The following is a 16,072-nucleotide window of genomic DNA, read 5'->3' as shown; positions in this document are numbered from 1 at the left end:
CTCTGCAAGCCCACCAAACCTATGAAACAAAAGGTACTCTCATGCTTTTCCTCGCCATGCGTTAACACGCTCCCAAAATATGGCTCTTAGGATCCAAGAAATCAATGAGAATTTGGAGTCCATTAACAAAGAGGCTGCCGATCTTGGCCTCAAAGAGATGCTTGCCACCAATGTGCCCTCTTTGCCTGATGTGTCTCGTGAAACTGACTCATTCACTCTTGATCCAATTTTTATTGGAAGAGATGAGGAGGTGTCGAAAGTAGTTGAGATTCTTACGACTAGTGTCACAACTGATGAACGTGTTTCTATTCATGCTATTGTGGGAATGGGGGGATTGGGAAGACTACTTTGACTAGGAAAGTCTTTCATCTTCTAAAAGAAAAGAATCTCTTTGGATCACATGTTTGGGTGCATGTTTCTCAAATTTTTGATCCAATGGCTCTTCTAAAGAAAATCCTCACAGAGTTGGCTCCTCATAAAGTTGATGCTGAGATGAGTAAGCAAGATATTATGAAAAGGCTGGGAGAAGAATTGAAAGAAAAAACTTATCTTCTCATTCTTGATGATGTTTGGAATCAAGATCGTCCCGCATGGGATGGTTTTATCCAGTCATTGTTGGGGGTTAGTTCTATTAAGGGAAATGTTATTGTTGTTACCACTAGAATTATGGAGGTCGCTTCAATTGTGAGTCCACATTGTCCATACAAGTTGAAAGAGTTATCTGAGGAAGACTGTTTGTCAATTATCAAAGGAAAAAGCTTTGGAAAAAAAGATTTTCCGTTGGAATTTGAGGCTATTGGGAGAAAAATTGCAAGAAGATGTAAAGGTTTGCCATTAGCTGCCAATGTAGTTGGTGGAGTATTGCGCAGTAAATCTAAAGAAAAATGGATCTCAACCGAAGAGAAATGGCTTGCACGCAATGAAGGAGCTCATATCACAAATATATTGAGGTTGAGTTATGATGAATTGTCTGTACCATCACTCAAGAAGTGTTTTGCATATTGTTCTATTTTTCCCAAAGGTTGCCGATTTAAAAAGCAGGAACTGATTGAGTGTTGGATGGCAGAAGGATTTCTCGAAGCTGATGGAAATAACGACTTGGAATTTGTGGGAGAAAACTATTTCAATATACTTCTAGACAACTCTTTACTGCAAATTACAAGAAGATGTGATGATTGGGTGGAATATGTGATGTGGTTCTCATAATGCATCCGACATCTTCCCAGTTCGATACATGTTCCTTGAAGACAAGTCTAAGGATGTTTTGAAAAAAAATGCAAGATATTTGCGAACATTATTGTCCATGGATAGCATTTGTGGTAACATGTTCTCTGAGTTCAAAAGTGTTCGTGTTTTATCTTTTAGAATTTGTGGAGGCAATGAGTTGCCAAGTTCAATCATGAAGCTGATACATTTGAGAATTCTTAATATTAAGAAATCACACATTGCACGGCTTCCGGATTGGATTAGTGAACTCATACATTTGCAAACATTGAGAGCAGAAGTAGAGGAACTTCAACTTCCAAGTACATTGAAGTACTTGATTAACTTAAGGCATCTTTATGTTCCCAGATATGTAGAGTTGCCTACTGAGATTGGGAAGCTAACTTGTCTCCAAACCCTAGGATACTTTAGGGTGGGTGACAAGAGTGGCCATAAAATTGAAGAACTTGGAAGTTTGAACAATCTCAAAGGAAAATTGGAAATTTTTGATCTGGAAAAGGTTGGTAACAAGGAAGAGGCTGAGAAAGCAAATCTGCATAAAAAGTCAAAGTTATTGGAGTTGAACTTGAAGTGGGCTCTGGATAGAGAAGGTGAAACTACAAACGATGAGGATGTGTTGGAAGGCCTTCAACCTCACTCAAATTTGATGAAGTTAGAGATTGAAGGATTCAAGGGAATTAGATTTCCATCATGGAGTCCCGTTGAAAATGTGCATCAAGACTCTTGGGTACAGCTTGACAATTTGATTGACATAAGGCTCACATGGTGCTCAGAATGTGATGAAATCCCAGTGTTTGGGCAGTTGCCAAATCTCAAGTCTCTTTATTTGTATGAATTGAGTTGTGTGAAGTTCATAAATTCTTCTGCCCATGAATCCGAATGTATTGTTTTTCCAGCTCTTGAAAGCCTCGAAATGTATGACATGCCTAAGCTGACAGAGTGGGTACACACAGAATCAGTGGGTGTAAGTGGTGTCAAGCTATTCCCTCACCTCCAATACTTGGTGATCAAACGTTGCAAGCAATTGACGAATTTTCCAGCTCTTTTCTGCTCGCCTCTAAAAACGTTGGATATTGTAGACATTGGGAGCTACATGCCTATAGCAAACATATTTGAAACTGAGTTGACTTTGCTAACACAGCTTTTTGTAAGAAGAATAGATGATCAGGGATTCCTCCCAGATTGTTTATTCAGTAGCAATCCCAATCTGTCGGTATTGGAGATAAAGGAATGCCGCAATTTGAGAGGACTACCAGATGGTCTATGCACCATCAAATCTTTGGAGAAGTTGATTATAAGGGAGTGTCCAAATTTGGAACATGTTGGCGTACAACACTCAGAAGGAAGCCTCACATGTCTTAAAGAGTTGGAGATTGAGGACTGCAATGCTTTGCTGCATCTGCCATGTGAACTGCTAGGATCCTCGCTCGAGAAACTAGTGTTGGAGAATTTAAGTAGCCTAAAGAATGTAGCTGAGATAATTGACTGTCTGCCGAAATTGGCCCGTCTAACATGGTTGAGAATTCTTGGTGTTCCTCAATTTTCGGCAGTTGGTTATAGTCGTAATTGTATCCTAAACATAGATGTTAGTATGATTGGATCAATGGAGATTGTTGATGGCATATTGCAAGGATGCAGCTTACAAATCAAGTATTTAAACTTGAAGGGGAGGGAAGTTTGGGAAAGTCTGCCGGAATCTCTGCAAATATTAAAGTTGTCGAATTTTGGAATGGAAGAGTTACCTGATTGGTTGGGAAACTTGTCATCCCTAATTGAGTTGAATATAAGTAATTGCAAGAAGTTAAGGCGTCTACCCATAGATGTGATACAGTGCATCGCTAAGCTAAGATACCTTAGTATTTCAGAGTGCCCAGGAGTATGTTTTCACATTTCCCAATGGCCAGAGATTTCCCATATCGCCTTCATCGGCATTGATGGACAACGTGAGTATCAATAATTTTCTTGTTTGTTTTGTTTTTAGAAACCGTTGCATGTTTATAAAACTTGTGGTGTTTCTATTTCGATTTTATCTCGTTATTTTAGTGTGATACTAATATTTTTCACGATTGAAAACATTTGACAATAAAATGGTGTGATGAGGCAGGAGTGGTTGCAGAAAGAGATGATGCAGTGCGCAGGGAGGAATTGTGGAGAATTTTCTTGGAGCAAAAGCAACACCAAAATTCGTATAGTAAGAAAGTTTGACAATTGTACTCATTTTACACATATTATTGCATGAAAACTGAAAAACGTTAAGGTATTTAACAAGTTTGGATTGATTGTCTCTTGTATTTTGGTATCAAACAAAACCCCCCCTGTTTTGTATTCATGCCTTTGTCTTGAATCTGACTATTAAATTGTGTCACGTGTATTTCAACTATAGGAATTTGAAAAACGATCTTGTCATCATCCTTTATAGTTGAAAATTGAAATAGTATATGAAAGTGAAACTTCATTTTGGAATAGAAGATGGTGTCCTGTGTTTTATAAGTGATATTTTATTCTGGCTCTATTCTCTATGGTTTAAGGTAGATGCTACTTTTAGATAATAATTTTGAATGTAAATTCTTGGTCCAAATATCATCTATGACTCATTTTGGCTGGCAATGATCTTTAGGATTGTGATTATGAAGAAATAAATATGCAGATTTTTTGGAAAGGCCAAAAAAATGTAAGAATGAAAATTTAAGTTAAAGTCAAACAAATATGAACTTGTAATGTTTCGAGTTAATTGCATAACTAGTTTGGAGCTAATCTTTTTATAATACACAATGTTAAAATTTCCCAACAAATATTAAAATTTCCCAACAGCTTTGGCTGAAGAAGGTGAAGCAGATATTTGTGTTAGAGCAGAGATTTTATAATCATATTATATTAAGGGAACTGTCAAGATATTCACATATATTGAAGTAAAAGTAACATATAGACATGAATAGCTCACTCTCTTAGAGAAACTATTTTTTGCACCTCACTTCCTTGACTCGACTAACACGAAACTTCGCCGTACGAGTGTGAAGCAACTCCAACACCTCGACACATTCAACCAGATCCGAATCAGTTACCAGCAACACCCATTCCTCGTCGTCGTCAAGATACCTGAGCTGGAACTCCCCTGTCCCAAGTTCGAACCTCTTCACCACCTCTGAGTACAGTACAAAGCACCCTGCCGACGCCTCAAACTTGAACCTCACCGTGTTTTCTCCGTCAGTAGCTTTCACTGTGATTATTGCAGAATCTCTCCTCACATTTGTAGTTTCATCAAGACTACCAGAGCTTTGATGAACTGACGTTCATCATTGGTACAGATTCAGAGATGTATGGCAAGTCAGTCACGTCCGGCGATTCCTGCTTCTTGTCAATCTCATCACCGGAGCATGCTTTCCAGCCACTGTTCCGAGCTTGGGGAAGGAACGGATCGTGTGGATCCATTGATGGAGTCATCCAAGGCATCGTGTTCAAACTAGCAGGCCATGACGGACTCATGTCTAATGCAGCCGACTTGGATCCATCGCAAACACCACGGTTCTATACATCTTCCATATCTAGAAGACATTCTTCTTCCCTTTCCACATCAATGACTACACAGGCTGCTGCGGTTTCAACAACGGCATCTGATTGTGCGGACAAACTAGTTAGACCGCTCAGCAAAAGATTTCAACCACGGTCGAGATCTATTCACTGAACAGATTCAAGCATGCCTCGTATCTTCTTCCAAGACCGATCGACCTTTTTTATTTTGCGGAAAGGCCATCGAGCAATTCCATGTTGCCTGCATATCCTTTTCAGAGTTGTAGGACAAACTACAACTCTGCGTTCTCACAAATATGGAACCAGTATTCGACAATTTCTGTACATGTTTCGATTATATATCAATCTATACGTCAAAAAGAAAAAATAATCACTCACCACCAAGGCTACTTACAGCATCTTTAAGGCTTCCGGAGAAGTCTGAAGAACATTTAAGCTAATGTTTTTCTCACTCGTATTTCGTTTCTTCTCCATTTAGACAAGAAACGAAACAACGCAGTTCATCACATTATCATTGAAATGAACCCTGCATATCAAAAACTTGATGACTGTATTTGTTTTTGAAGTACTAACCTATTTTGAATATCTTTTGATGGAGTGTAAGTGTTAGCAAGCTACGGTCAGAAGTGAGCATTAATGCGAGAGTCGACAACATATTGCAAGACTGTCACTTTTCACTTGTTTTATTGATGAAGCAGAGACTTGTTTTATTTGCATAGCTAGAGAGTTTGATGGCTGTGCTCACTTTATCCATAATTATTGAATGAAAATTGTAAAATGTAAGGTATTTAAGACGTTTGGTGGATTGATTTTATTGTTGTTGTATTTTATGGAACAAGCTCCTATATTTTTTGTAGTTATGTCTTGGTCTTTTGTCTGACTATTAGACTACTGTCGCTTTACTTATATTTAGTGATGGATGCATGTTTCAAAACAGGTGTTTGTGTTGCAAATTGCAAATTAAAATTTCAAAACAGGTTTGGCATGTCGTTTGTGTGGTGTGTACATATTTCTTATACCGCAAAATGGTGGCAAAACAGATGAAACAGACACTTGTTGTCGATTTGACACTTGTACTCATTTTATCCGTGGTGTTATTGCATGAAAATTGTAAAATATATGGTATATAAGTAGTTTAGATTGATTTTGGTCTTGAACTTATATGTAGTGATGGACTCATGATTTTGATTTGGGGTGTGCCGAACAGATCAGGTCGGAGCAATTGGCGCTGCATAGCTGTGGAGTCACCTCTGGCAAGAAATGCCGCAATGTTTCTGCACCGAGTCCATCATGTTTTTCTCTTCATGGACAAGAAGGTACTCATAGACACTCCTTCTATGCTCTGTTTTGATCAATACTATTATTATATATCTATCATTGTCCCTTTGCGCTCCTGGTTATCAATTTTGAGCAGCCATTGGATCAATCTTTCCATTTACGAACATTCTCTAATAAGATCTGTTCTGTTATACAGAGATGTCATTTCCCTCACTACCTACATCGAAGAATTTGGGTAATCCTGGTGAGTATTTCTCTGCACGAATCGTTTCATGTTTTTTCTTTTTGTTCCGTTTTTTGAAGATTTGAATTATTACATTGTTGAACACAGGATGGCGCGGAGTTGGGGCAGATGTCTTTGTTTCGATTCTTTCAATTTTTGTGTTTGGTTCCATACTGTTTTGATGTTAGCCATATTCTCTGTGAAGAAGAGTTTAGATTTGTGATGGGAGCTGCCTTGGTGTATATGTTGAGCTGTTATCATGTATAGTAATAGCTTTCTTCTTTCTTTCTTCTCATTTTTCTTTTTCCTTTCCTTTTTAATGGTATCGTTTTTACTTTTGTCTTTTGCTCAGTTATTCCTTATCTGTTTTGTTTACATTACGTGCTTCATGGATTTTAATTCTTTCATATTTCGTAGCATATCTGGAGACTGTAGCCATTTCCAATGTAAGTAAAGACACATAAACACACACTGGTATTTATCAATATGCCTTTTATATATTGATATTTTCTATTAATCTTCGATTTGACAATGTGCAGTTTCCCTATTATCGAGCTGTCATGTACAAAGTTGGCTGCCTGTTTTATTCAATTTATTCATTGTTAGTTTCCCAATGTTTTTCAGTTAATATTTGCTCCTCTCTCTGTATGTGTGTCTAAATTTTATTATGTGGCTGAAAATTTTTGGGTGCTTGAGATGGCGTTGCTTGTGTTTGGGTGTATTTGTGCTTGTGCGCCTACTCGTTTGGGAACCAAATATTATAATACAGAGATCTACTTTATATGCATATGATGTTAATGATAATTCATAATTATAACTGAAGTTTTAAATTATCGTTGTTCAGTGACCTAAGTTAGAACTCGAATGTCATGTTATTGAAGTATCAAACTATTGTTGATCTGCTCATTTGGTTGGAACGCAGGATGGATGAGGAACAAAGTGTTGGTTGGGAGTTGGCAAGAGTGGGTGTTGATGCTTTAGGTGCTGCAATGCTAGTCACCATCATACTCGGACCTTCCAAATTCTAATACAACTTTCAATTTGTAATCTCCTGGCTTCTTTGACACATGACCAACTCTTCTATAACTGTATTCAAATCTTTTCCACTCTTGTATAGCTGTATCATGTTTGATTCATATTGGCAGACATTCTAACCAAAACACTCACTCATGATGTTTTTCAGTTAATTCACAAGATGGGGCGTCTAAAGCCTCCCTAAGGGTGTCGAAACAGGCTGTGAGGACATTCGTGTCTTCAACGAGGGAGACCTCGTTGAATGCAAATGTCAACAAGTACTCTCTCCGTCCTGGCTAAGATGACACATTTCTTAGTCGGCCTGAGATTTTAGGAGTTGTTGGTTAATATAGTTAATTGGAGAGAGAATGATGGGGAGGAAGTATTAAATCAATACAAGTTTATAAATAGCTTTAATAAGAAACTCATTACAATAATGAGGCCCACTCACCGGAACCAGGCCATCAAGTTTATTAACATGACCTGAGGCCCAAAAGAATACAAAAGTTAGGCCCAGCCCATATAATTCACAATTTAACTCGGCCACTAAATTTAATAATTTAATTTATGTTATTAGCATTCATTAATCAAAATTCAGATTTTGTATTTTTTATATAAAACTTATTTAAACTCAATAAGAATTTTCTTAAACTTTTATGATTTGTAGTAAAAATTTTGAAAGAAGCAAATGAACTCTAAATGATTATTTTTCATGATTTTATAAGCAATTCAAAAAAAAGAAGAAGCAAGACAACTAAATACATATATTATACTACTAAAATAATGAAATTTAACATTTTTTAAAAAAATAAATAAATAAATAATATTAAAAAGTTTCATATACCAAGTCCATTTTTTTTCATGACAAACATGTTTAAGAGTTAAAGAGTGGTTAGTTTAGGTATCACTGATTAACTAATATAAGTACTCCACTTACATTTATCTTTTATTTTGATTCAACTCACCTAGGGATGTCAATTGGGCTAACCCGTTCGGGTTCAGGCCAGCCCATTCGGGTCGCCGGGCTATTCGGGTTATGGATTTTTCGGGTCATAAATTTTCAACCCTAACCCTAACCCGTCGGGTTATTCGGGCCTAAAAGCTTTCGAAAATAATCTCTTGTATCAAAATTTTCTTCTATAAAATAATTTTAAATTTTAGATACTTTTTTCTTTTTAGTTTAGAATCCTATAAAATCTTCAAATTTTAATATTTTTTTCAATAATACTTGAAAAGAAGTCTTTCATCTCGATCAACTACAATATAAATTAAAGCTTGTGTTCGTGTCATTATTATGGCATTGTTCGTAACTAATTCTTTATGAAAATTAAAAATCATATCTTACATTAATCATTATTAAAATGATAAATATATTTAAGATTTTGATGGGTTAGTTCTTAATTTTGTCTTGATTGGCTTTGCTGGTGGTAAGACACTAGTAGCAGATGATGGGACGGTGCAATAATGAGCTGAGATGGAACTTGAAAACTGATATTATGGGATCGAGTGAAAAAGTGTAGAATGGAGATTGAATAAGACTAATGATTGTGTAGAATGAAGATTGCATAAGATTAATGATTGTGTAAAATGAAGATTGAGGATTAAAAATATAAAACATCCCTAAAACTTAACATTTTATAATTAAAACTCACAACCCACGGGCCGACCCGCAACCCATTCGGGCCAACCCGTTTAACCCGCCAACCCGTTTAGCCCGTTTTGTATTCAGGTAATAAAATTACAGCCCTAACCCGCTCATATTACCGGGTTGTTCGGGCCGGCCCACGAATTTCGGATTGAATTGACATCCCTACTCACCATATTATTATGAATCTGATACACGAGTGATATACTCCCTCCGATTTTTAAAAATAATAACTATTTTATTTTGGGCCTTTCCTTAAAAATAAAAACTTTAAAATCTTTCTATTTTAGGATATGAACCTTACAATCCACTAACTCTACTTTTAAAACTTTTTCTCATTCATCACTCATTCTTTACCTAGTTTTTTTCCATCTCTCTTATTTTATTAATTATTCATTAAAACTTGTACCATTTGAAATGTTTTTATTTTTTTAATTTGGAGGGAATAGTTTAAAGTCACACTTCCCTCCATTAGTAAATAAACATTGTTCAACGAGTTTGATCAAATTTTTATTGAAACAAAAAGCGGAATAGATATTTTCATATCTCATTTGGCTGTCAAACGACAAAAAAAAAATAAAAAACATAAAGAAGTTGTCGGCAGCAACTGAAACAGAAGAAAGTGAAAAAGAAAAGCATTTGCAGAATGAAAGGCTGTGAACTCATCTTATCTCTTCCTAGATCTCACTTTCTCTTCGCTCACTGCACCAATAATTCATCTGCATTTCCAAACCCCTAACCTTTCTCTCTGAAAAAGTTATCATCAGCTGAAAGAATGGAGGGAGAAGCTGCCGCCGCCGTCCTTCAAGTTGTTGTTCAAAACATCATCGACCACTGTAAGAATGAGTATCGACTCGTTCAAGGTCTCAAAAAAGAAGCAAAAAAGTTTGGTGAGAGTATGGAAACGATCCTGAAATACTTGGACGATGCTGGGAAGCGTACTATTACTGACGAGGCTGTCAAAAGCTGGCTCAAGAGGCTTGAAAACGTGGCCTTCGATGCTGACAACGTTTTGGATGAACTCAAATATCATCACCTCATCAAACAAATCAAGCCCAACAAACCCATGAAACAAAAGGTACTCTCATTCTTCTCACCATTAGCTGATTATTCACATTCCCAAAGTATGGCTGTTAAAATCAAAGAAATCAATGAGGATTTGGAGGTCATTAACAAACAGGCTACCGATCTTTGCCTCCAAGAGATGCTTGTTACCAATGTGCCAACTTTGCCTGATGTGTCTCGTGAAACTGACTCATTCACTCTTGATCCAATTTTTATTGGAAGAGATAAGGTGGCGTCGGAAATAGTTGAAAAGCTTACCGATTTTATCGCAACTGATGAACGTGTTTCTGTCCTTGCCATTGTGGGAATGGGAGGATTGGGGAAGACTACTTTGACTAGGAAAGTCTTTCATCTTCTAAAACAAAAGAATCTGTTTGGATCACATATTTGGGTGCATGTTTCTCAAATTTTTGATCCAATTGTTCTTCTCAACAAAATTTTCAAAGAGTTGACTTCTTCTGATCAAATTGAAGTTAAGAGTAGGCAAGACATTCTCAAAAAGATTCAAGAAGCTTTGAACAGTAAGTCTTATCTTCTTATTCTTGATGATGTTTGGAATGAAGATCGTCCCACATGGGATGGTTTTATCAATTCCTTGTCGGGCGTTAGTTCTATTAAAGGAAATGTCATTGTTGTTACCACCAGAAGTATGAAGGCGGCTACCACCGTGAATGCAATTCCTACATATCAATTGGAAGGATTACCCGAGGATGATTGTTGGTCAATTATCAAAGTAAAAACATTTGGAAAAGAGGATGTTCCTTCACAATTTGAGGCCATTGGGACAGAGATTGCAAAAAAATGCCAAGGTTTGCCGTTAGCTGCCAACGTAGTTGGTGGATTACTGCACAATAAATCTGAGGAAGAATGGTGCTCAATCAAAGATAATTGGCTTTCACAAGATGAAGGAGATCATATCATAAAGATATTGAAGTTGAGCTTTGATAATTTGTCTCTACCATCACTCAAGAAGTGTTTTGCATATTGTTCACTTTTTTCTAAAGGTCATAGAATCGGAAAGCAAACATTGATTGAGTATTGGATGGCAGAAGGATTTCTTGTAGCTGATGAAAGCAATGGCATGGAATATGTGGGAGACAAATTTATCAATGTTCTTATACACAACTCATTATTACAAATTGCAGAAAGAGATGATTATGAATCTGAGGAATGTTGTGTGATGCACGATCTTGTGCATGATCTTGCATCTTCTGTTTTAGCCGGTTCTCATAATGCAGATGGCATATCCCCAGTTCGATACATGTTTTTCGAAGAAAATTCAATTGATGTCCTAAAACAAAATGCAAAATATTTGCGCACTCTTTTGTCCATGGATCATAGCATCATGTTCTTAGACTTTCAAAGTGTTCGTGTTTTAACTTTGGGAAGTGGTACAGTTAAGGAGTTGCCAAGTTCAATCATGAAGTTGATACATTTGAGAGTTCTTGATATTAACAGATCAAGTATTGAGTATCTTCCGGATTGGATTGGTAAACTGGTTCACTTGCAAACATTGAGAGCAGAGAATCGTTATTTAGAGAAACTTCCAAGTACTTTGAAGTACTTGACTAATTTAATGCATCTTTATATTAGATATGGTGTAGAGTTGCCTGCTGAGATTGGGAGATTAACTTCTCTCCAAACACTGGAGTATTTTAAAGTTGGTGACAAAGATGGATGGAAAATCGAAGAGCTGGGAAGTTTGAATGGTCTTAGAGGAGAGCTGGAAATTTCCAACCTTGAAAGGGTGGATAACAAGGAAGAGGCTGAGAAAGCAAGACTATCTGCCAAGTCAAAATTATTGGAGTTATGTTTGGCGTGGGATGAAGATAGAGAAGGTGAAATTACAAATGATGAGAATGTGTTGGAAGGGCTTCAACCTCACACAAATTTGAAGAAGTTAAGGATTGAAGGATACAAGGGAAAACGATTTCCATCATGGACTCGAAAGATGGAAGTTGAAAAAGTGGGTGAAATCTCTTGTGTACCACTTAACAATTTGACTGAGATATATCTCGTAAAATGCTATAAATGTGAAGAAATCCCAATGTTTGGGCAGTTGCCAAATCTCGTGACGCTTTGTTTGGAAGAATGGGCTAATTTGAAGTCAATAAGTTCTTCATTCTATGGATTAGAGAAAGGGGAGACACGTATTGTTTTTCCAGCTCTCAAAATACTCGAATTGGCGTCAATGGATGAGCTAACAGAGTGGGCAGAAGTAGAATCAAGTGACGTCAAGGTATTTCCTCAGCTCCAACGCTTGGATATAAAGAAGTGCCCCAAATTGAAAGGATTTCCACGTGAAATGATAGGATCCTCGCTCGAGAATCTGGTGTTGGACAGTATGAGTAGCCTAGAGAATCTACCTGGAATAATTGACCGCCTCAGTTTGATGGAGTTGAATATAAAGAAGTGTTCAAATTTGAAGGAGTTGATTATAAAGGAGTGTCCGAATTTGAAGGAGTTGAATATAGAGAAGTGTCAAAATTTGAAGGAGTTGATTATAAAAGGGTGTCCAAATCTGAAGGAGTTGAATATAAAGGAGTGTCAAAATTTGAAGGAGTTGATTACAAAGGAGTGTCCAAATTTGAAGGAGTTAGATATATATGTGTGTCCAGATCTGAAGGAGTTGATTATAAAGGAGTGCCTCGAAAGCTTGAAGATTAGGGGATGCAATGCTTTGCTGTATATTCCATGTCAAATGATAGGATCCCTGCTCAAGACTCTGTTTTTGGTGAATATAAGTAGCCTAAAGAATCTACCTGAAATAATTGAGTGCCTCCGAAAATCGCCCCATCTAAAACATTTGATAATTTGGTGTGCTCCTCAATTCATGCCCACTTGTTTAGTTGATATCCTACCTTCTTTTAATAGCTTAGAAGGGTTGGTATTAGATGCAAGTATGGGGGGATCAATTGAGAGTGTTGATGCCTTATTGCAAGCATGCAGAAGCAGCTCCCACTCACTTACACATTTAACAGTGAAGGGGATCAGAGGTAGTACTTGGGTAAATCTGGTAGAATCACTTCAACATCTCACTGCTCTTATTTACTTGAACTTGGAGACTATTGGAACGGAAAGCTTACCTCAATGGTTAAAGAGTATGAATGCAAGGCGTCGCACAGATGACAACGGTTTGTATATCGAGATTAACGGAGAACGAAATAAGTGAGTATGAATTATCTTTGAATTCTTGTTTGTTTTTATAGAAACAATATTACAGTATATGTGAGACTACATCTGTCAAAATTCTAATTTTCAGAAATTCACTTACTCCCTTTGTGTTGTTTAGATTTAGATGATAGTAAATATCCAATTTTATCTACTACAGTAATTATTTTAGCTTTATACCCATCCTTTCAATTTTCGATTTAACTGCCTTCTTTTTTGCAATTGCATCTCATTAGTATCATCTCTTGTGTTATACAGGGTATTCAATTGACAGAACTACGTACATTGCTGAATTCGGGTAACCCTGCAGGTGCGTATTTACTATTCTTTTTATATTAAAGGTGTATTTTCTTTTATTTTAATTGATGGATGATATATAATTCACCTTTTAACTCAAATTTATAATAATAATAATAATAATAATAATAATAATAATAATGATAATAATAATAATAATAATAATAATAATAATATGCTATTTATTATACTATTAATGTGATAAAAATATGGTCTGATGCTCTTTTGTGATTTGTGGTGGATGCTACTTTAGGATAAGAATTTTGGATGCAAATGCTTGGTCCAAATATTAGTATTTAATTATGACTCATTTGGCTGCCAATGATCTTTATGATTTTGATTATTTTGACGGTTGTACTCATTTTATCCCTGGTTTTATTGCATGAAGTAAAATGTATGGTACTACTATTCATGGAGTTTAGATTGATTTTGTTGTTGTTGTATTTTATCGAACAAGATCCTATGTTTTGCAGTTATATTTGGTGTTTTGTCAGACTATTAGATTATGGTCACTTATATTTGGTGATGGAATCTTGATTTTGTTTTGATTGTGTTGGAGCAATCAGCACTGCTTAGATGTTGGATCATAGTAGATTGTCGTAATAAGCTTTTGGATTGAAATTAGAGACGCATAATTTGATTTATAATGAATAGTACTAGTCTTTCACAATTATTTAAAGTTTTGAAATTTGGAAAACGATCCCATCATAATCCTATAGTTAGAGGATGGTATCCTGCATTTTATATCTACTCATTGTACATACTAACAATAGTTTAAGTGCTATAAAGTGATATAGTTTTATTTGAATTCTTGTTTCAAAAACTATGTCGTTGAGTCTAAGAAGTTGGTTGCAGATAAATAGTATCCTCTCAACCTACAATTAATAGTCATTTTTTTGTTTTGCGACATCTACAAAAATTAGTTCTAATAAAGAAGCCATATTCTCCATAAATACTGTATTATTTTAACTACTAATTTTTTTTGTCGCTATTGATAGTGGAGTGAGGAAGTACAACTTTGATTGGATCAATATATTAATGAAATTCATTATAGGCACAATCACCCGAACCGGGCCAATCAATTCTCAGGCCCATAATTATATGTCAAAGTTAGGCCCAATTGACTTTTTTTTATGTGTCCAGTCCATATCTACGTGAAAGTACACCCTTTATGATTTTATACTTTATCCAAAAGTTATAAAAATAAATAAATAGGTCATAGTTCCTTTTCGTCCTTCTCATAAAAAAATAGTCTATATTCATATGACAACCTTTTTTTCATTGTTTTTAACTTAAATATGAACCATATCATGCATTATACAATTTCATCTATTTTTTCTTTTTATCTCAAAATAAACAGCATCATATTTGTATATTTCCAAATCAATAGATCCCTTCTGTATTCTTACTTTCATATTATATGAAGGGAACTGTCGACATATTCACATATAAAACATATAGGCATGAGTTGCCCCCTGTCTGTGGAGAAACTATTTTTGTAGCTCACTTCCTCGACCCGACTTACACGAAACTTCACCGTACGAGTGTGAAGCAACTCCAACACCTTGACACATTCGACCAGATCCAAATCAGTTACAAGCAACACTCATTCCTCGTCGTCGTCAAGATATCTGAGCTGGAACAAACCAGTTATCTCTTTGCGCTCCTGGTAACCAATTTTGAGCAGCCATCGGATCAATCCTTCCGTATACTTTGTTTGAACCAACATTCTCCAGTAAGTAACTAATAAGATCTGTTCTGTTACGCAGAGATGTTGTTTCCTGCACTACCTACATCGCATAATTTGGGTGAGTATTTCTCTGCACGAATCGTCTCATATGGCTTCTTTCATGTTTATGTTTGTTCTTTCATGTTGGGGAGGGGTATGGACTGGGGAGGGGCTTCAAATTTTATCAGTGGGACTAGTGGGTATATAAAATTAATAGTTTAGTCTTCGAATATATAAAATTGTACATTGACACTTGTTATTTATTATATTTATTGTTAAAACAAAGAGTTGGTAGAAGAGATACTTCTTATTCGATGATGTAGAATGGAGAATTTACAAGCAACTACTCAATATCTATACATGGTAAACCTAATTCACAATAATTACTCCTCTATTTTGGGCAGAATATATTCCCATATCAATTCCCTAATATCATGCGATATCTTATAACACTTACCCTCAAGCTATGTAACAGGATTGCCGATACTTAGCTTGCACAGTACTTCTCGGAATGACTTCGAGTTTACCGCCTTTGTCAGTATATCGGCCAGTTGGTCTTCAGATTTGACATACGGCATTTCCACCACCTTTGCTTCAATATTCTCCTTTATGAACCGGGTTCTCTGAAATGCTAATGGCTGCCTTGTTGTCACAGAACAACTTACACGATTGGGTCGACCGAAGGCCTAGTTCTGTCATCACTCTCCTCAGCCACAGTATCTCTGTTAGCCCACTTTTAATTCCTCTGAATTATGCTTCGGCACTCGAGAGAGCTACTACCTTCTGTTTCTTGCTTCTCCATGTCACCAGATTACCCCCTACAAAGGTGAAATATTCGGCGGTTGATTTTCTGTCATTAGGGTTGCCTGCCAAGTCAGCATCAGTGAAACCATGTATC

General features: G+C 36.3%; 2 protein-coding genes across 2 annotated transcripts; both read left to right on the top strand.

Annotated features, from left to right (window-relative positions):
- The first annotated feature begins 1,234 nt into the window (after positions 1-1,234).
- On the top strand, positions 1,235-3,623 carry LOC125201008 (putative disease resistance protein RGA1). Its single transcript, XM_048098877.1, has 2 exons — positions 1,235-3,167; positions 3,329-3,623. The coding sequence occupies exons 1-2, from the start codon at positions 1,235-1,237 to the stop codon at positions 3,427-3,429; spliced, it is 2,034 nt and encodes a 677-aa protein (XP_047954834.1). The 3' UTR covers positions 3,430-3,623.
- Positions 3,624-9,687: 6,064 nt separating this feature from the next.
- On the top strand, positions 9,688-13,149 carry LOC125205479 (putative disease resistance protein RGA3). Its single transcript, XM_048104451.1, has one exon. The coding sequence runs from the start codon at positions 9,688-9,690 to the stop codon at positions 13,147-13,149; it is 3,462 nt and encodes a 1,153-aa protein (XP_047960408.1).
- Positions 13,150-16,072: the final 2,923 nt, after the last annotated feature.

Source organism: Salvia hispanica, chromosome 1, assembly GCF_023119035.1.
Source record: "Salvia hispanica cultivar TCC Black 2014 chromosome 1, UniMelb_Shisp_WGS_1.0, whole genome shotgun sequence".
NCBI lineage: Eukaryota > Viridiplantae > Streptophyta > Magnoliopsida > Lamiales > Lamiaceae > Salvia > Salvia hispanica.
This window is presented reverse-complemented; position numbering and strand designations above follow the sequence as displayed.